This window comes from Otolemur garnettii, unplaced genomic scaffold (genome assembly GCF_000181295.1).
Source record: "Otolemur garnettii isolate 467f Iridium unplaced genomic scaffold, OtoGar3 scaffold00016, whole genome shotgun sequence".
NCBI classification, from domain to species: domain Eukaryota; kingdom Metazoa; phylum Chordata; class Mammalia; order Primates; family Galagidae; genus Otolemur; species Otolemur garnettii.
Window position 1 is genome coordinate 29,468,286 of NW_003852411.1, and position 21,987 is coordinate 29,490,272.

The 21,987-nt window shown below is 37.5% G+C and overlaps 1 protein-coding gene and 1 non-coding gene across 2 annotated transcripts in view; one reads left to right on the plus strand and one right to left on the minus strand.

The window, feature by feature from the left end:
- Nucleotides 1–21,987, minus strand: part of ATF6 (activating transcription factor 6) — a 168,229-nt gene that overhangs the window by 110,262 nt on the left and 35,980 nt on the right. Inside the window, exons 8-9 of the mRNA XM_003785761.3 lie at nt 8,662–8,847; nt 7,627–7,718 (exon numbers count right to left, since the gene is read on the minus strand). Coding sequence (XP_003785809.1) covers nt 7,627–7,718; nt 8,662–8,847 — 278 coding nt within the window. The remainder of the gene's footprint in view (nt 1–7,626; nt 7,719–8,661; nt 8,848–21,987) is intronic.
- LOC111723833 lies at nt 18,972–19,051 on the plus strand. Its single transcript, XR_002772287.1, has one exon. It is a non-coding gene; the product is annotated as a small nucleolar RNA U2-19 (small nucleolar RNA).

Below are 21,987 nucleotides of genomic sequence, written 5' to 3' on the forward strand. Positions count from 1 at the left end.
CCAGGCTGGGGATTCGAACTCGCCACCTTAGGTGTATGTGGCTGGCACCTTAGCCACTTGAGCCACAGGTGCCGAGCCGGTATTTTCAAAATATCCTGGTCAATTCTGGTAGTCTTTTTTTTTTTCTTTGCTCTACCTTAATTCCTTCTTTTATCTATCTATCTACCTATCTATAATTCAGGTGTCTATGGTCTCTTAGCGTCTGATTCTATAGTTTATTTCCTCTAACTCTCATTCATGGTGGCTTGTTTCCTGGTGTGCTTAACAGTGGGGAGAGGAAAAAAGGATTATGTGTGTTCATGTTCAAATGGACCTTTATCCGTGACAATTTTTTTAGGATGGATGTTTAAAGTATCTTCCTCTCAGAAGAATTTACATTTGCTTCTGCAAGGTGCCCAGAGGTACCACCAATACAGAGTTTCCTGAATATTTGCCCTTTTTGGGGGGCATTTATAGTAGTAGTATAAATTTAGACTCAAATCTACCTATGTTAGGGGCTTGGGGTAAAGAATTATCAGGAAAGACTTTTTCATTATTTCCATGCTACTCAAAGCCAAAACCAAGATAGGTACTCACCGACAGTGTCCCTGTGGTATGGGTAATTTTTTTTCCTCTTTTAGCAACCAAGAATGTCATTTTTTGGAAATTCTGGCTTTATTTGAGTAGGAGGAAAGGGGTACTCAGTTATGACTTCCCACCTCATTTGGGTCCAGAGCTTTCTTTCCCGTCTTCAGACTGCATGCCACAAGGATAAGGAACTAAATCTATAACAAGCACCACTTCCAGTGCTAGTCTACCATTGTGGGTTCACATTATCTTAATATTTCCGGCCTCCAAGAAGTCCTTACTTTGTCTCCAGTTGAGCCAGGAAATGACAGTTTTAATTTATTTTCTAAGCCATCATATTCTGGTATGCTAAACTGCAATGAGTTTCTCTATACTTTTAGCCCACCATACTTCCAAAAACAGAAGTCCTTAAGGTTTCTTGAACAACAGTAGGAAAAAAAAATTTATAGTATAGTAAGAAAGGCCGAGTTTGTAACAAGATAATCTTTTAAATTAGACCTGGATTAAATCTCAGGTTCTTCCACTATAAAATATGACCAATAATCACAGAATTAACCCCAGAGAGCAGTAAGAAGAAGGTTTCCTACCAATTCACATTTGTCCTACTTAGCCATTCCCACTCTAGTAATCCTAGAGTTGCTATTTTTATAGACCACCCAGAGTGGCCCACAATGGGCCAACTCCTTGAATCTTTTGCCAAAAATAGCTAGATGCCTTCTTTACTATCCACAAAACATCAATAAAATAAGAACTTAACTCTTTTAATTCTATTTATTTTATTTTTCTGTGTGATGTCTATATAACAATCCAAAATTCTTCACACTAGTCAGTTTTGCTATATGATAAAAGACATATTTATATTTCATCACCAAATGCCTCCAGGAAATGTTTAAGGCATATCTATATTTGGCAAATTTCTGTGTTATATATATTTTTTCACTTGGGCCTATAACAAAAAGGCATAAAGGTTCAATTCTACATTGAACATCTAAAATAGCATTAATAACCTTGTTGGTAATATGACTGCAGTGGCTCACCCCTATAATCCCAGCACTCTGGAAGGCCGAGGCAGGTGGATTGCTTGAGCTCACAAGTTAGAGACCAGCCTGAGCAAAAAGTGAGACCTGCATCTATACTAAAAATAGAAAAACTGAGGCAAGAGGATGGCTTAAGCCCAAGAGTTGGTGGTTGCTATGAGCTATAATGACGCCACAGCACTTTACCCAGGGCGATAACCTGAGACTTTGTCTCAAAAAAATAAATAAATAAAAGAATTTAGATTCCTACATTAAAAATACTTTGGAAATCTCTGATTCAAATGTCTGTTTGTCCAAACCTAATTTAGTGGTGCCTGAGAAAATTTCAGATAGAGCTCACAAACCGGGGCAGTGCCTGTGGCTCAACTAGTAGAGCACCAGCCCCATATGCTGGAGGTGACGGGTTCAAACCCAGCCCTGGCCAAAAACTGCAAAAAATAAAAAAAAATTAGAGCTCACAAACCAGTTCCCCAAAGCCTATGCAGTTTCTACACCAATAAAACACTGTAACGCATGCTTGAGGTTTCTAGATACGTAAAATCATAAATGTGGAAGTTGTTCAATATCTTCCAGCTGGTACTAATAAGGTTCAACTGGGAAGCTTCTGTTCCTTGGGCAGACTCCCAGAACCTAGACAGGATGGGGCAAATAGAGAAATGCTTCTGAATAATATATATCAGACGTCCTCAAACTGCAGCCCGCCTAGGACATTTATCCAGCCTGCTGGGTGTTTTTGTTGCCACTGCCTGTCCTGCTTAGCAGCCGACTTGTCTGGGAGCCCACAGTCCAGCCCTCCAATGGTCTGAGGGACAGTGAACTGGCCCCCTGTTTAAAAAGTTTGAGGACCCCTGATATATATGATGAAACATTTCAATTCCCAATGTTTAGTTTCCATCTAAAATCATTATTATTCTCTGGGCTTTGATGTTTCACTATTCATGACAAATTCTGTCTTGGTTCCTATGAATGTCACAGCCAGTTTCTTCCTTATTTCCTTCTTAATGTCTGGAGATAATCCAATTTTTTAAGATACTTCTGTATTTCTTCATTCCTTCCAGCTCTTCTTCTAGTTGCTTTTCTTCGATTTAAGCCTTTTAACATGTTTTTTAATTTAAATAGTTCCTAACCTTCCTACCAGTTGGCTTTTTGTTCCTAAAGCCTCACACAGAGAAAGACACAGATCTCAACTGGTTTATCCTCAGATTGTCAAGTATTTAAACTTTCTTCCATTCTTAATTCCCCTTTTGCACGGCTCATCTAATTCCTTTTTGAACTCAAACTTTTTCTTGATAAAAGGTGGACCATCACCTCTTCCTTTAGTAATAGATCAATCTGCCATGGAAATGAGATCCATTCCTACAGGGCCCCTCTACTTTAGCAGCTGTGAAGATCATTAATTTGTTTAAAAACTTTTTACTTTTTTGTTCCAGTTTTTTCCCCCAGAAATTTCTATTGATTCATGGGAGTTTCCACCAGGTGTCTCCCCAACTCTCACCCTCACTCCTGCAGCATAATCCAATCCCCTTTATTCCTTCTTCCAATGCTATTGCATAAAGCCTCCCAAGATTGCCACCATCAGAGTTACTGGTTACTTCTATGTTCCCTCAAGAATATGCCTGAGATATTGCAATATAATAAGAAATATATATTTGAGTTTTGTTCCTGGCACAGAGCTCCCAAGACCCCTGGAATTTCCTGAGTGATTGGGGATAAGAAGAGTGTCTTCTGTTATTCCTAATAAGCACCTTCCAAAAGGACCTGAGTTTACGCTAATAGAATGATTTTAGGAGGAAAGAGGCTGATTGCCAGAGGAACCAACCACACAATTGGTGGGTTGATATTTTCAGCCCTGTATCCTAAACTCTAGGCAGGAGAGGGGGCTGGAGATTGAGTTCAATGACCAATGGCCAATGGTTTAATCAATCATGCCTACATAATAAAGCCTCCATAAAACCCCCAACCAATGGGGTATGAAGAGCTTCCAGGCTAGCAAACACAAAGAGCTGCTAGGAGGGTGGGCACCTGAAGGGGGCATGAAAGCTCCATACTCCTCCCCCATACCCGACCCTGCCCATCTCTTCCATTTGGCTCAACTTATGTATCCTCTATATAATAATAAAGCAAGAATAGTAAATAGAATGTTTTTTTCTGAGGCTTTTTTGTGTGTCTGTGTTTTTAGAGATGGGTTCTTGCTATGTTGCTCAGGCTGGTCTCGAACTCCTGGCCTCAAGCTATCCTCCTGCTCTGACCTCCGAAAACACTAGAATTATAGGCTAGAGGCACGGCTACCACACCTTGCCTTCCTGAGTTCTGTGACCTAGCCTAGCAAATTATCAAACCTCAAGAGGGGATTGTGAGAACCCTCAATTTATAGCCGGTCAGAATTTACATGTCACAAATTGGGACTTGTAATTGAAGAGGGGAGTAGTCTTATGGGACTAAGTACTTAACCTATGGGGACTATGCTAACTCCAGGTAGTGTCAAAATTGAGTTAAATTGTAGGACATTCAAATGATTTGCAGAGAATCAGATAACAGCTCAGTGTGGAAAATTCAGATATTTCATGTCAGAAATGTTTTGTAAAACAAAAAGGGTTTCTTTTTTTTTTAAATCCCTATATGTTTATATGACATCTATGTAATTCTTCCTCTTATTCCAGTTGTTTATATATCTGCTTCTCTTACTAGACTGCACTTTTATTCATATTTGCATCCATAAGTTCTTGCTTAGTACCCGGGCAAAGATTAGGTTATTTTACAAATATAAATATTTGCTGTATGTGGGACTGAATAAATAAATGAACACCTCATACAGCCTCAGATAAGAAATGAGGAACTAAAAGCATACAGTTTTTGAGAAATAGTGAATGAACATATATAAATGTATTGTGCTCTAGATAAACATTATGTCTAAAGGGGAAAAAATTTAATAACAGCTTAAAGCAATTAATAAGTGGAAGAAAATGTGACAAACTGCATAACTCGAAAAAGTGAAAGAATATGTGACATACGGCATAACTGATCAAAAACAGCTGAATAAGGCAATACCAAGAATGTGTGGAAAACTTCTGGGTAAGTAAAATTAAAAAAATTAAGTTGAAAGAGAGAAGAAAGCTCTTTCAGTTAAAAATGACATACAAGCTCAGCGCCTGTAGCTCAAGCGGCTAAGGCGCCAGCCACATACACCTAGGGTGGCAGGTTCCAATCCAGCCCGGCCCGCCAAACAACAATGACGGCTGCAACCAAAAAATAGCCAGGTGTTGTGGCAGGCGCCTGTGGTCCCAGCTACTTGGGCAGTTGAGGCAGGAGACTCGCTTGAGCCCAGGAGTTGGAGTTTGCTGTGAGCTGTGATGCCATGGCACTCTACCCAGGGGGACAGTTTGAGGCTCTGTCTCCAAAAATCAGTCAATCAATCAATAAATAAGTAAATATGACATACATAGGCTAAGTGTGGTAGCTCATGCCTGTAATCCTAGCACTCTGGGAGGCTGAGGTAGGTGGATTGCTTGAACTCAGGAGTTCAAGGCCAACCTGAGCAAGAGTGAGATCCCCATCTCTACTAAAAATAGAAAAACTAGCGGGAGTTATGGTGGGCACCTATAATCCCAGCTACTCGGGAAACTAAGGCATCACTTGAGCCCAAGAGTTTGAAGTTGCTATGAGTTATGATGCCACAGCACTCTACCCAGGACAACAAAGACTCTGTCTCAAAAAAAAAAAAAAATTAATCAAAATAATATACATAAATGTACAAAAGAATTAGTAAATATGTACAGAGTATCACAAGTTAGTTGTCAACAAATACTAGATACACGTTTAATACACTTAAATGAGTTTAAAGCATCTCAAAAAAAAAAAAAGAAAACAGATATGGCTTGGTGCCTGTAGCAAAGTGGTTATAGTGCCAGCCACATACACTGGGGCTGGTGGGTTCAAGCCTGGCCCAGGCTTGCTCAATAAACAATGATAACTGCAACAAAAATTATAGCCGGGTTTTGTGGTGGGCACCTGTAGTCCCAGCTACTAGGGAGGCTGAGGCAAGAGAATCTCTTAAGCCCAGGAGTGTGAGGTTGCTGTGAGCTGTGACGCCACAGCACTCTACCAAGGGTGATATAGTGAGACTCTGTGTCAGAAAAAAAAAAAAGAAAAGATATGAGAATGTTGCTAACTTCTAAGTCAGACAGCAATAATTTTTACAAATATATAAAATATTGCTACTCTTCTCTATACCACTGTATTTTTAAGGTTTGAAAATAACAATTACTTTCATTAAAATGTCAATTATGTTAGCATGTAAAGTAATAGATTATTATTTTTAAAAATATGTTTTAATTTCTTATATAACAAATATCAGCAGATATAGGCCACATAATCAAAAGATTCCTTGGGATCCTCCCAAGACCTAAAGTTTGAGAACTGCTAAATTATAGTATATCCACACTATAGAAAACTAAATGAGAATGATGTTACTGATGTATTTTAGAGTGAAAAAGCACTTTATATATACAATTCTTGACATGTAAAACCAAATTTTAAAACTATATACATATAAACACAAAGACACACACACAAGTGTGTGCATACATACACTCTATATGCTCTATAAAACGCTCTTCCTATATAATTTCTAATCTTTTTTTAGGTCTTAACCTAATCACCCTTCTCTCAGAGAAACCTTGCCTTACCCTTATTTCTTTTATTTAACTCGGTCAAAAGAACATACTATGTGGTCCTATAAGATCACGTACTTTTCCTTCATGGTGATTGAAATTGTTAATAGGTTTACATTTATTTGTGTTATCATTTTAATATATGTCACTCACATAAGACTATAAATTCCATGAAAATAGAGACCTGGTTAATATTCTTCATCATTATATTCTTAGTTTTGCATTATATCTAATATTCAGTCAATATTAAATAAACATATTCTGACTAAATTAGTAAAGTAATATACATTTGAAAATATGGAAAAATATAAAGAAGAATGATAAAGGGAAGTATCTGAGAGGAAGGTGGGCTCGAAGTCTTTCCCTTTTTTACTCTGCACAGTTCTCTACCTTTTAGAAACTAACTATACAGAAATAAAATGGTCACAGAAGTCCCTTCTATGACCACAGTCTCAGTTCAGACTCACATCTATTACCTGTACTACTTCAACAGTCTCCTAACACTATCTCTGGACTAGTCTCTCCTCAGTGCAGTTCATTCACCCTGGGTGGAGTGCTGTGGCATCATCAGAGCTCACAGCAACCTCAAACTCCTGAGCTCAGGTAATCCTCAGTGCTAGAATTACAAGCATGAGCCACTGCACTGCACCAGTGCAATCCATTCTAATACAACCCTAAATGTCACCTTCCTAATATGGAAAGCTACTTATGTCACCCTCCACCTAAAAACCCAGGGATGCCTCCTTGTATTTAGTAACATCCTGGGCCCTTTTTGCCTGGCCTCACCTATACCCCTGGCCATATATTTAGCCTTATGCATATTCCCCACATATATGAGATACACTAACTTTTCATTTTTCTTAAAATGTCATGCCATTTTATAATTGTGTCTTTAAACATGCTGTTCCCTCTGCTTAGCATGCTTTTCACATGCTTTGCACATGGCAAACTGGTATCACACTTCAAGATTCAGCTTCCTTTGTAAGGATTTCCTTTATTTATCTCTGTCATTCAACAAAAAAAAAGCAATGAGCACCTACCAACATGGCATGAACATTCAACTCAAGGAACTCATATTCTCTTTTATATCCTTTGAATACCTTGTACATTCTGCTATGATCACACTTATCCATTATACCACAGGCATTATTTTACATGTCTCTCCTTTCAGCTGGATCAAATCTTTGAAGACACAGCTCCTGTCTAATTATTCTTTATAATATCTAGGATGCTGATTTTTTCCCCAAAACAACTCAGTTTTTTTCTATCTTATCACTAGAGCAAAATAATAACAAATAACAAGAACTTAAATCTTTAGCATTAGTATCCAAAACAAAAATCTATACACTTACCTCAAAGGTCCAAAGTTCAGTATTATAAATGCCAATACTATCATCACACAGACAGCTCTTCGCTTTGAACTAGGGACTTTAAGCCTCTGGTTCTAAAGGAAACGACCACATTAAATATGATTAAACTATACATCAATCTCATAAAAAGCAACACCTAAGATAAGAATTTTTCTCTTCACTAATTATATATGTAAATACCTTTTCTTATTTAAAAAAAAGTCATAGGTGAAAAAAAATCAAAATCAAAAATCAGGAGATAAAATAATACTTTCCCCAAAACTAGAACAAACAAACCCTTCTAAGTTCTCTTTTAGAAGGGAGCAAGAAAAGGACAGAAACAAGGGAGAAAAACCACAGCAGTCATTCTGGTGCAGGTACCTCTTCACCCAAAAAGGAAGAATTCAAAGATTGCATATTTTTATGGATCCCGGAAGAATTCTGTAGTTTGTCTCCCTATCTCTGAAATCATAGTTTTCAGTAACACGCTGGAGTATTCCCGTATTTCTATCTCAGGGGCAAGACAGAAAGAACAGTGTAGAAGCCTCTCTTGATTTCTAAGTGGCTCAGGACAGCACTGCAGTGGGAAATTCTGGAAGCCACAGATTTCATGAACAAAACTGAGGAGGTTAATCTAGGGACCAGCCACAAAATGCAAAGAACGTAATAGTGGGCAGGGGAACTTAGAAAAGATAAAAACATTATTACACACACACATATACATATTTTAAAGGGAAGACAAAACCCTTTGGGAGCTTAAATGTGATTCATTCCCTCAGAAAAGAGGGTGCTAAGGCAATTGAGTGCAGAGAAACCTAGGACAAGGAGACAACTTACATGCAGATTGGGAGATACAATTCAAAAGGTCATCTTTCAAAGATGTTATATTAGTTGCAAATGTTTAAGACTTACTGTACTCTCCTCTTCCTAGCACTATTGCTTTACACAATTTAAAATGCAACAGTTTCTCAACGTATTTATCCAAAAAAAGAAAATACTGAAGTTTTAGCCCATCTCATCCCCACTCTTTTCACTTACCTCTGATACAACTTCATCCAGCTGCCGTTTCAGTGACCCATTCTCTTTCTTCAGCTGCTCATTCTCTGAGAGGGCAGCCTTTAACCTTGCCTCTAGCCCCAGCATATACTCTTTCTTCTTTTTGCGGGATTGACAAGCAGACTCTCGGTTTTTTATCATACGTTGCTGTCTCCTTAGCACAGCAATCTAGGGAAAGTTACGGTGAATTTGAATATGCTGATTTTAGAACCACATCAAAATAGGTAAGAATATACTGATTTTTATAATTATTTTTAAACAATTTTTCAAACTATAAGTTATTACTGATTGTTTCAAAATAGGTTTTAAAAAAATACTGCTCAACTAAATAAATCAAAATCGAATGATTAAATACGACTTTCTAAAACCTAAATGTTAAATAATTCCTTCTGGTGTTTTCTAACTAAGGCTTATTTATTGATTTTCGATTCTCCCTTCAGAAACTCCTTCAGAAAGTACCTTTAAGTATGTATGTGTATATACATACATCTTTATATCTCTGGCCCTGATTGACTACGCTCCAAAACCATCTACTTGTAGAGTCATTATCACTTCAAATTCAGTATGAGCAAAATGAACTCATTATCTCCCTCTACCTTTTAAAAATCTATTCCTCTTCTATCACAGGATACTTACAATTAGAAGTGATCACAAGCTATTATTATTATTTTTCTTTTATTCTCTATATTTACTCCTTCTTCCAATCCCTCACTAACTTACGATGTGTGGGGATATGCTAATGACCAAGTCTCTTTTGAAGAGACTGAGAATGTGTCTCAGTTACTCTCTTCTATTCCCTCTGCCACTCTCCTAACACAGACACTTATTAACTCATCCCTAGATTATCTCAGCAGATTCCTAACTATTTTAATCATCTTCCATCTTATCTTGTCTATCATTTCTAAGATAACTTCTCTCAAGAAAACATTTTTATTACTCCACTGGGAAAACAAGCTAGTCATACATCCTTGCTACCCACCTTTTCTTTAAAGTCCTTCCAAAATGTGACCACCCTCTACCTAACATATTTTCTGCTTTAACTCTGTAACTATTCAAGCCACATCCACCAATCTTTTTCTTTCTTTGAGACACAGTCTCACTATGTCACCTTCAGTAGAATGCCACGGCATCACAGCTCACAGCAACCTCCAACTCTTGGGCTTAAGTGATTCTCTTGCCTAAGCCTCCCAAGTAGCTGGGACTACAGCCCACCACAATGCCCGGCTACTTTTTTGTTGCAGTTGTCACTGTTGTTTAGCAGGCCCGTGCCAGGTTTGAACCCACCTGCCTCAGTATATGTGGCCGGTGCCCTACTCACTGAGCTGCAGGCACTAAGCCCACATCCACAATCTTATCATTGAAGGCTACTCCCTAATCTCCACGTGTCTAACTTGTTCCTTTATTCATAATGTTTATTTCCATTTGAAATGCCATTTCCTCCACTTACTCTAATTCTAAGGTCCCTCCCATCTACAATTATTCTAACCCACTCTGATCTTTATTTTCACTGAGCATATTAAATCCTTATAATTTGGAAGATACACTCAAACATTCTAATGCTCAATAATTTCATGAATGTTACCTCTTTTTCCACCTAGATTTTATACTTTGATTTTATACTTTTTTGATTACTATAATATCTACTGTAATAAAAACCTACCAAGCAAAATTATTTTTTGTTATGACTTCTAAACTAAGTTATAGAGCGCACTGTTCTTGCATTAGTCTAATTTCTTTGGGAAAAAGAGAAAGGTAGAAAAATTAAGAACATAAAAAGTACCAAATAATAATAATATTAAATTAGTTTGTATAAGTACATAGATGGATGAATTATTTACTTCTACATATTTTAATCAGACTTTTAAAAATAAACATTATACTATGAGATAATTCAATAACGTTCACTGAAACCAGTATATAAGTAATTTAATATTTCCTTCTTTCTTTCTTTTTTTTTTTGAGACAGAGTCTCACTCTGCCACCCTTGGCTGAGTGTCATAGGATCATCATAGCAAACTCAAACTCAAGTGATCAAGTGATCCTCTTACCTCAGCCTCCAAGTAGATGGGACTGAGGGTGCGCGACACCACACCTGGCTATTTTTTTAAAGACAGGGTCTCGCTCTTGCTCAGGCTGGTCTCAAACTACTGAGCTCAGGCAATCCACCTGCCTAGGCCTCCCAGAGTGTTAGGATTACAGGCATGAGCCTAGCCTTAATATTGATTTCTTTAAAAGAGAAAAAAACAGAATTTCTACCCTGATCCTACATTTCCTAGAAACAGAGGTATCCCAAAGCCAACCAAGCCATCTCTCACCGCCAAATATTGTCAATAACCTTCAAATGAGAACCCACAGGAAAAGAAATGTTACATGTAGTATCAAAAAGGCATTTTTTTTCTCTTTAACTGAAACTTGATAAGAATGCTGATCTTATGTAACCATCATCTATAAAAATTTCCCTCCAGAACAACTATCCCCCTTTAGTAATGCTTACACACACACATACACACACAGCAGTGACACAGCCAAAATGGATTGGCTATTTACTGATTTCAAACCATTCTCTGGACAATGTTACTTAATTCAGCCTACTTTTATTTGTAGTGATCACCATTGTTACTGGGAATGCCAACATCCATAATTAATACTAGAGTGCTGAAATATACAGAACACTGAACAAGCATATAAAAGAGAAGGTTCCCAGATTGAAGAGTTGATACTAAAAGTTAGACAAAAGACAACTTAAAGGCCAATTAATCTCTGGAATTTAGAAGGGCTTACAGATGGTACACTATTTAACAAATTTCAAATAAGGATTAGCATTTCTATAAACAACAAAAGCACCTGCATATTATACAGTATCAAAGTCTCAAAGGCTGTCAGTCCACACCGCATACTATACAAACGAAAACCACCTGTGGTCAAATAAACATTTCTTCTCATAGAAAAAGATACAATTGTTCTGAAAATAAATACTCAACACTACCAATAATTGTAGAAGGTAAAGACAGTAAAAACAAATGAAACCCACAGGAGTCACCAAATACAGCGTTCTAACTTTAGGTCTTAGCAAGCTACCTTAAGCTATGGGAATATGTAATATGTAAATTATTTTGTACTTCCTAGGCAAATAGAATATGATTTTTAGACCAAATACATATATGCACTATTTGGAATTCAATGTTTGGAAGGGAAGGTGTCTACCTTTATAAGAAAAAAATGATTACACTGTGATTCTGTGTAGTAAAGTGTTTTTGCATATACAATGTACATAATCATCTTTCACATGCTTGAGAATGGTATTTCAATTATCTTTATGCTTCCTAATATGTTTTAATTAATCTCTAGTTTAAAACTAGTGTTTTCAACATTCTTTGAAATAAGCCACCTGATTTAAATTACTGTTACAGAGCAGAAGGACTACAATTCAGGTCAGTTGACTCCAAGCCTAGAGGTACTTATACCAAAGCTCCAAAGTGCTCTTAAACACCAAATAGAGAGGCTCGCATCACAGTATGGAACACTAACCTCAGTGAACTATGTGGTTACTTTAATTACGTGCCTGTATGAAAACAGAGACTTCTGGAACTGCTTGCATCTAGAAGCTTAATCTCCTCTGTTAGCAATCTGAAAACATAAAATCAATAAATACTCCAGCCCATTAATCAATTGACCCATCTCCCCTATAGGCATATCAGATGATTTAACACAGACTTAAATGAAAGAACAGCTGGCCAGGCCCTGCTTCTGATCATCCTGCCTCCAGACAACCCTTCCACCAAGCACTGTGCCTTGGAAAAAGAAAAAAGAACAAAAGAAAAAACTCCACAGCTGCAAAATATTCTCCCTTTAGTGGCACTGCACTATAAAATGTGGTGTTTCATTTATAAAACATTTATTTGACTTTAAGAGTTATGTGAAAAGAAAACTTTCACATTTGGAAGCTGGATCAATTTAAGACTCAAAGTTCCAAGTCTATTCACATTTTGCTTTTAATTTTAAAAGCTTTATCAATTGATTAACACTGTAAATTTTTATAATCTCTTTTTAGAAACAAAATAGACTATTTAGGGCCAGATTCTGTGATGCTGCTAAGACATGAGCTCCAATATCCTGAATAGTTATAAATGAATCTAAAAATGGGACATTTTTATGCTAAGAAATAAATTCCAACATTTCATGTAAAGTCATATCAAACAAGTATCAAAACCTACAGATGAATCACATAGTAACCACTGGCATACTGCATTTCTCCCCATCAGTTCTAATTGTCATTTGGCTGAAACTTGTCCTCTATGCTGATGGATGAAGTAGAGGCTACCACTGATTAACCTCTTCACCATGTTGACAATATCAGACCAAAACAGAAACTGAAAAAACAAACAAAAAAAACCCCTGTCAACTGGCTTAGTACCTGTAGCTCAGCAGCTAGGGTGCCAGCCACATACACCAGAGCTGGTGGGTTCAAACCTAGCCTGGGCCTGCCAAAACAACAATGACAACTACATCCAAAAAATAGTCAGGCATTGTGGCAGGCACCCGTAGTTCCAGCTACTTGGGAGGCTGAGGCAAGAGGATCGCTTAAGCCCAAGAGTTTGAGGTTGCCGTGAGTTAATGCCTTGGCACTCTACTGAGAGCAACAAAAGTGAGACTCTGTCTCAAAAACAAAACAAAACAAAACAAAAAAACCTTTCAACTAAATAAATAAGATTTAAATTTATTCAAAATTGATTTAAAAGCCAAAGAAGTAAATTTCTTTAAACATTTTTCCTAAATTACATAATATATATTCTTACCTAGTAAAATTTTGTATAGATACATTCTTAAAAACATGTATAGCTAAATTATTGGCAAATTTAATTTGTGGCAATCTCACTTTCAATATTCAAATAAATTAAAATTTTAATTTTATTTCCCATAAGAATCTTACATATACTTCCTTTTTTCTCATAAAACTGTTTAAAGCAGAGAAAGAAGAAACACAGACTTATACTACCTCTCCCCTTCTCAACCTCATGGCAGTCAAAATTCCATTTTACTCTTCCTATTGGGTTTTCTCTGTGTGTGCCACATGCATGTGTGTGTGATATAATTAGTTCCCATTCACCAAAAATTAAATAAAAAAGGTTCTTTACTCATAACCTGCACTATTTATTTGGCAGAGTCCATGAAATAATCTTCATCCCATGGATCTTTCCTTCTTTTTTTTTCTTTAAACGAAGAATGCCTTCTGGTCTGAATTTCCAGAACAAGAATACATCCCTGATAGACTGTAGGTCCATGTTGCCTTATCCAATCACATTTTCTGCCTGAAGAGAAAGAACCACCAACAGAAGGGCAAAAGCAAGAACATGCCCCAAAAGCTCATAGAAAAGCTACATTGTGGGCACTGCCTCTTGCGGAATGGCAGAACCCACCACCTACACACAGGGATTTTCAAAAGATTCTCAGAACAATTTCCTATGACTTCAATTTATGAGTCCTCTGCTTCAACATGTCCCTAGAAATACTCAAAGTAGCTAAATAAAAGTAATGGTAATCTGTGCCATTAAATGACAACACTGGAAGTCAGGTGTCCTTAATTATTGTTTCAGTATTGCAATGAATTAATTGGAAGATCATAGAAAGATCATTTCTCCTCCTAGGGTCTATTTATACATTAGTGAAAAGGAGATAGACCACAATAGGTGTTCTTGAAACTATTATAATCCATTATCAGAATGTATGATCAGTTTAATGAATTGATACAGCTTTTAAAAAACTGACAAAGTGGCGGCACTGATAGCTCAGCAGCTAGGACACCGGCCACATACACCAGGGCTGGCAGGTTCGAACCCGGCCCAGGCGTGCCAAACAATGACAGCTACAACAACAACAAAAAAAATAGCCAGGCCTTGTGGTGGACATCCTTAGTCCCAGCTACTCGGGAGGCTGAGGCAAGAGAATCCCTTAAGTCCAACAGTTTGAGGTTGCTATGAGCTGTGACGCCACGGCACTCAACCAGGGGCGACATAATAAAACTCTGCCTCAAAAAAAAAAAAAAAAAAAAAACTGACAAAGTATAGGATAGAATAAAAGAAATGAGGTGCTTTATATGCAGTAAGAGGTAGTTTCATGAGCGGAGAGATGTAAAATACATTTCTTTCTGTGGATTGTATACAGAAAACTTTAATGCCATCCCATTAGTCCTCTAAAGATCTTGTCCAATCTAAAACCAAAACAGTTCTAAGGCTGATGCTAAACATACATACTTAATTACTATGTAGACAATAAGTACTAGATCATAAAATAGGCATTTGATTAACTTTGCTGTTTTGATACCACCAAATTATTCAAATATGGACAGTCTTTATAAAACTTTGTCTGTCATGACTTAACAGCTACCTTAATTTTTTTTTTTTTTTTTTTTGAGACAGAGTCTCATTTTGTCACCCTCAGGAGAGTGCCACAGCATCATAGCTCATAGTAATCTCAAACTCTTGGGCTCAAGCAATTCTCTTGCCTCAGCCTCCTAAGTAGATATTTTTAGAGATGAGGTCTTGCTCTTGCTCAGGCTGGTGTCCAACTCCTGAGCTCAAGCAATCCACCCACCTCAGCCTCCCAGAATGCTAGGATTGCAGACTTCAGTCTAATTTTAGTATGTCTTATCGTGAGCCACTGCACCCAGCAGCTACCTTAATTTTTAAAAATTACACCTTAAGCCTACCTAATAATCTAAGTGAATACATTTGTAAAGGGAAAAAAGAGCTGCAAGTTTCAAGACTTGGTAATTTCCAGTTTGAACTGCTTCAAGACTGCCTTGAAAGCAAAGCCCCACTGGTGGAGCGCAGAGAAATGGTAACAGCACTGGACTGAGATAAGACCTAGGCCTGAATCCTGACTCAGTTATTAGCAGGTCAAATGATTCAGATGAGAATCAAATGGGTAACGGAGATGAAGGTTCTCTGAAGGTTCTCTGTACCATAACATACCATACAAATACAAATACAAATTTCAGTTAGGAAAAAATATATATATATGTATGTATCCTACAGCTATGAATAAACAAGGGGGCAAAAATACTTAATTCCATAAAAAATGTGCCACATTGTTACTCTGATAAACTGCAACTAAAGCTATATATGTATGTTTTGAGACAGAATCTTACTCTGTTGCCCAGACTAGAGTGCTGTGGCATCGGCCTAGCTATAACAAATTCAAACTCATGGGTTCAAGCAATCCTCCTGCCTTAGCCTTCCATTAGCTAGAACTACAGGTGCCCACCAAAATGCCCAGCTAAATTTTCTATTTTTAGTAGAGCCAGAGTCTCCCTCTTGTTCAGTCTGGTCTTGAACTCCTGGGTTCAAGGGATATTCCTGTGTTGGCCTCCCAGAGAGGCAGGATTACAGGAATGAACCACCATGTCCAGCCTACTAAAAAGCATATTTCTCCCCCATTACAGCTCTTATTTTTAGATTTTAAACTTAAGAATCTAAAAAAATTTTTCAAAAAACACCAAATCTCACTTTGTCACCCCCAGTAGAGTATCATGATATCACAGCTCACAGCAACCTCAAACTCTTGGGCTCCAGCAATTCTTTCGTGGAACCTCCTGAATAACTAGGACTGCAGGTGCCCTCCACAACGCCCAGCTATTTTTAGAGGTAGGGTCTCATTCTGGCTCAGGCTGGTCTCAAACCTATGAGCTGAGGCAATCCACCCACCTCAGCCTCCCAGAGTGCTGAGATTACAGGCATGAGCCCCTACGTCCAGCCCAAGACATCAGATACTTTCTTTTAGAAATCATAATCACAGAAGGTAAAAGCCAAAGAAAATGCTAACTATAATAATTTTAATCCTCAAATATCATTGAGGATTACCCCTGTAACCAGTCACAAGTTCTGAAATAATATTCTTCCACATCGTTGTAAGACAGTAATCTTTTAGAGAGTATATGCCTTTAAGAATGTACTTTCATTTAAAAATTTTATAATTCTTCTGTGTGAATTATGTTTTCATAATTTTGTCCACAGATTATTCAGTTAACTTATATGTTTCTCACTGATTCATAAATATTCTTTATATATTTAAAACAGTTTTAAAAGGAGTATGAAAATATACATGAATGAGTGAAGCAGCATTATACATAATAGCCAAAGTGGAAACAACCCAAATGTCTATCCAGTGATAAAAAGATCATCCAAAATGAGATATCATCCATGTAATAAAATATGATTCAACCATAAAAAGCAATAAGTGCTGATGTATATTTCAGCATGAACCCTAAAAAATATTATCCTAAGAGAAAGAAACCATTACACAAAAGGGCACATAGTGAATGATTCTGCAAATATGAAAAGTCCAGGATAAGACAATTCTACACAGAAAGCAGGTAAGTGGCTGCCAGGGCCGCAGAAAGAGACGAATGAAGAATGACTGCTAATGGGTATAGGGTTTCTTTTTACAGTGATAAAAATATTCTGGAATTAAATACAGTGGTGGTTGCACAAATCTGGGAACATACTAAAAACCACTAACTTGTACACTTCAAAATTGGGAACCTTATGGTATTTGAATTTTATCTCAATGAAGCTATTTAAAAAAAAAAAGACAACATAGATAGCTACGGACTCCTATCCCAGACAAATGCATGTGTACACACACACACACACACACACACACACAAAGTATTGCCAACAGTTTTATGAGGAACGGGGTGAGGTAAGGAAAAGGAAGTTTTTGTATGGAAACACTGAAACCTATCCTAGAACTCCATTAAGAAGCCCTTGTGAGTGGCACTCTATAATCAAAGGAGAACAAATCAGAACTACCCCAATGGAGGGACAGTTGGTAAAATCTATCAAAATTGAAAAAGGACCTATCTGTAGGTATTTCTTCTACAGATATACTTGCCTACGAACAAAATGAAATAAGTGCCAAGCTATTCAATGGAGGAATGTTCATAAAGAAAATGATTGCAAAAATTATAAATAATCATGGTACACCTATGAAATACACTCTTAATGCAGCTATTAAAAGAATAAGGAAACTTTTAATGTACTGATACAGAAAGTTCTATATAGTAAGTGAGAAAGGCAAGTTGCAGGATGACATGTATAGTATGCTAACACTTCTATAAAACAGGTCATTAGGTACAACTATATGTACCTATATTCAATGGAGAAATGTTCATAAAGGTACAATTATATGTACCTATATATTTAGGAACTTTTTCAGGAAAAATGAACATAAAATTACTAAAAGTCACTTCTGGGAAAGGAAACTGATTGCCTTGAAAGCATCTGGCGCATGAAAGGACTGTCTCTCTAGAATGAATCCCCAGGGAAAGGTTGTATGAAGGAAAACCATAGAGAGAGAAGTATTTAATTACTTATTAAGATATAAGTTAGCATCATTTAAAAATAATTCTTTATTAGCCCTCGCAAGATATCAAACTAAAAAATGCAGAACAAAGAATGCTAAAGTTGCCACAACATAAATCTATCCCACTGCAATACATCAGGAGGGAAAAAAAATACCAAAAACCTGTTCACTTCCCTTCCCAAAGCTACTGTAACCATAAATGAAATTTAACTGCCAAAATCTTTATTCAAGATAAACTTTTAGAAGTCCCAAACCTCTATTTAAGGAGAAACTGCAAATATTTTAACAAAGCATGTTTTTCTTTTATTTGCAGTCTCGAGTAGTAGCAAAGCCAAAATGTAGGCAGCACAGAAGCAATTTTTTACTAACGTCTGGATAAGCTTTTCAAATCTGCAAATCCTTCCTACTGAATTTGTTCTGATGGATTTCTCTATCTTGCAGCCTAAGGAAATATCATGCTCTCAATTTCTTTATGGTTCAAAGTTACTAAAAAGTAACCATTCATTACAGTATGTATCTCCTTAGATTAAAACTAGCCACATAATGTGAGGAGATTTGGCTCACGTTTTGACCAGAGGACCTATTCTCAGGTGTTTACAGGTAAAACAAGCAACATAAATATCTATAATACTTTTGCTTCTTTTGTTCCTGAAATAACAAAGGCCCTCTCCATTTTTCTGAGTTTCTTTGTACTGTTAATAGATTTTTCTTGAGACATACATCTTCAGGGGTCTCTGGTGAGTTCTCCTCCTACACATCTTTTTGAGTGTGCTAAGAATGCAAAGCCCTAATCACTCTTTCCCCAGGCCTCTTCTCAGGGCTAAGTTTCCAGTGAGCAATCTTGAATGATGAGGTAAATCTCTCTGTGGACAATGAGAAGGCGTGCTTCCTACTTGCTGTAAAAATGGTAGATTCCCCTTACTGAAGTGGATCAATGATGAAAATAGCCAAATTTGAATATCAGAAGACATTCCAATCTACCTGATGCATGATCTCTACAGTTCTGAGAAGCAAAACTATAAACATAAAGCAATAAGGGCTTTTGTCGGAGGTGAGGGGATGTCAGGGGTGTGTGTGTGTTCGTAAAAAAAAAAAAAAAACCAGGTAGATTCCTAAGGTCACATTTGTCTACTGCAAGGAGAGGAACACTATGCACACAGCATCCATCTGGACCCCGTATCCCATCATCCCCATGCTAACAATACTAACAAAACTGAAATCTCCTAACTGTACATAACAAAACTGAAATCTCTTAACTGTATATCATTTCTATAGAAGAGAAATATGAAAGTTCCAGCTGGGCCCGATGGCTCATGACTATAATCCTAGCACTCTGGGAGGCTAAGCAGGGTGGATCACCTGAGCGCAGGAGGTCAAGACCAGCCTGAGCAAGAGCGAGACCCCATCTCTACTAGTAGAAAAAACTAGTGGAGGATGGTAGTGGGTACCTGTAGTCCCAGCTACTCAGGAGGCTGAGGCAGGAGTACTGCTCAGTTCTGAGGGTTTGAGGCTGAATGAAACAGAACGAAATTCTGTCTCAAAAAATGAACAAACACACACACACACAAAAAGTAAGAACATAAAGTTCCACTTTTGCAAAACAGGAGAACCCCCTTTATACCATTTCTAATATCTGCAAGCCAGGGGAAAGGGATTCCCACAGCACCTGGTTTGTCATGATGGCTCTAGGACCCAGGGGAGGGATTCCCAAAGGGTAGTCCTTTTGGGATGGCAGAGATCAAGGTCCCTCCCTAAAAGATTGGAAAGACTGTGAAAGGTGACAAAGGGCTTAGAAATGTGCAGTGAGGGTAAGTGGGCTGGAACAGAGGAAGATCTGGAGCCTCCTAGCAGTACAGTCTGCACCCCTGAATCAACCTCCCATTTGAGATTATTCTAGTTCTGTATTAGTTCTGGATCATTTTCTTTCCATTGTTTCCAACTACTGATTTCCATTAAGAATCTTTGCTCCAATTTGGCCCCTATGGAAGATGAAGGATACAATTTCATCACTTTTTCCCCCTGATCATTTGTCTCAATAACCAAAACAATACAATTTCATAACCTTAAAACCTGGGTGGCAATATGTCATGAACTTTATGAGATTATGATAGGCAGGTGGAAGGAGTGGGTACAATGCAGATTTAAACTGCTTGTTTTCAAGCCCTTGGATTGATGTCTGGCAACATTGAATAGCCCTTTAAAGAAAGTAAGCATGCTCTCATATAAGGTCAACTTTGTGTTTCCAAGATTGCCATTTATTAAGAAACTTGTGTGGAGAATTTCTACACAAAAATGGGAGACCACGTTCATTTTTTCCACCAGGATCACAGCCAAAAACAAACCATATTTCTTGAAAACTTAGGTGAGGTTTCCAAGAGTTAAACAAAACAGATTTACCAGCAGCAAAAGGCAGGAAAAGTAAGATTATAATTTGAACCAGGCAAACTGTTTCATAACAGAAAATGTGGCATTTAATGCAGTTTGCAGAATATGGTATGCTAAAAACGCTACTTATGGCAGTAGCAGGCCTCTAGAGAGTGAAACTAGCCAAACAAAAGAACTAAAAAAGGTAGGAAAAGAAGCCATGTCAGCATCACAAAGCCACAAAAGACTGATACAATTATTTTTGCTGAATTACACTTTTCCCCCACACTTTTGATTTAAAAGCACAAAAAGTGATAAAAACATTTTCTTTTTAGCCATTTTGAATTAGGAATTTATACTAATTCAAATTTATCTTAATTTAGCAGGACTTGAGTCTTAACAAACACATACACTACTGAGGTCAACCAAGTTACTAACCCAGAAGACCATGTGAGCAGATCAAAGTTCTCAGCGGTCCCTTCTGGAACAGATTTACTTTGGGTTCCTGAGTGGCTTGGCCAGCTGATGGGGCAAACTAATGCTTTTTTACTTGAAATAAACATTCAGTCAAAATCCCTACCCAAAATCCATATTGAAAAGGCTTGGCTCACTTCTTGATGTGCTAGCCAAGTAAAAGTAAGCACGAAAACCTTGATGCAGGTGGACTAGAAAATTATTTTAATCATCTTTAGGTCTCTTTGCACTAAATACACAGTACTTGATTCTTTTTTTATTTAATACTGTCAACTTTAAATTTAAGAATACTAGCCAATAAATATTGCTAAAAACAAAAGTTAATATTTATGGGTTCTACATTTTCTCACCTCACACAATCCCAGATGACCTTGTCAGCTAATTACTCAACATATTTTACACAGCCCTCTTAACAGTATAAAAGCAGGTTGGGCTCAGTGGCTCACGCCTGCAATCCTAGCACTCTGGGAAGCCGAGATCCATGGACTGCTGGAGGTCAGGAATTCAAGACCAGCCTGAGCAAGCATGAGACCCTGTCTCTAAAAATTAGCCGGCTAGCTGGGCAGCTGGCCATTGTGGCCTGCACCTGTGGTCCCAGCTACTCAGTAAGCTGAGGCAAGAGGATCACTTGAACTCAAGAGTTGGACGTTGCTGTGAGCTGTGACACTACAGCACTCTACTGAGAGCAACATAATGTGACTCTGTCTCAAAAAAACAAAAAAAGTATAAAAGCAGAACAGACGTGGTGTTTCACACCAGAAAATTAATTAAGGATGTCTGGCTAACAGACCAACACATAAAGTAACTGAAATACTTTTAGAGATTACAAAATGGGTCAGTACCATCTGATGAGGACTGCCAATAGTTACATGCTCATTATGCAGATATTAAGCTTTAAAGAAGACAGGAAAAAAAGGCCTCCTCTGATTTTTACGTACAATGACTACAACAGAAACTCTTACAATTAAGAAAGGACGTTTCTATAGCTTACGTACACCTGTCCCAACTAAGTCCTCTGGAATAACTCAGAACAATTCTCCTGACATGGCAACCTTCATTTCCTAGAAGATGGCTCCCAGCTTTGCTTTCGGTCTTCCCTTCCTCAGG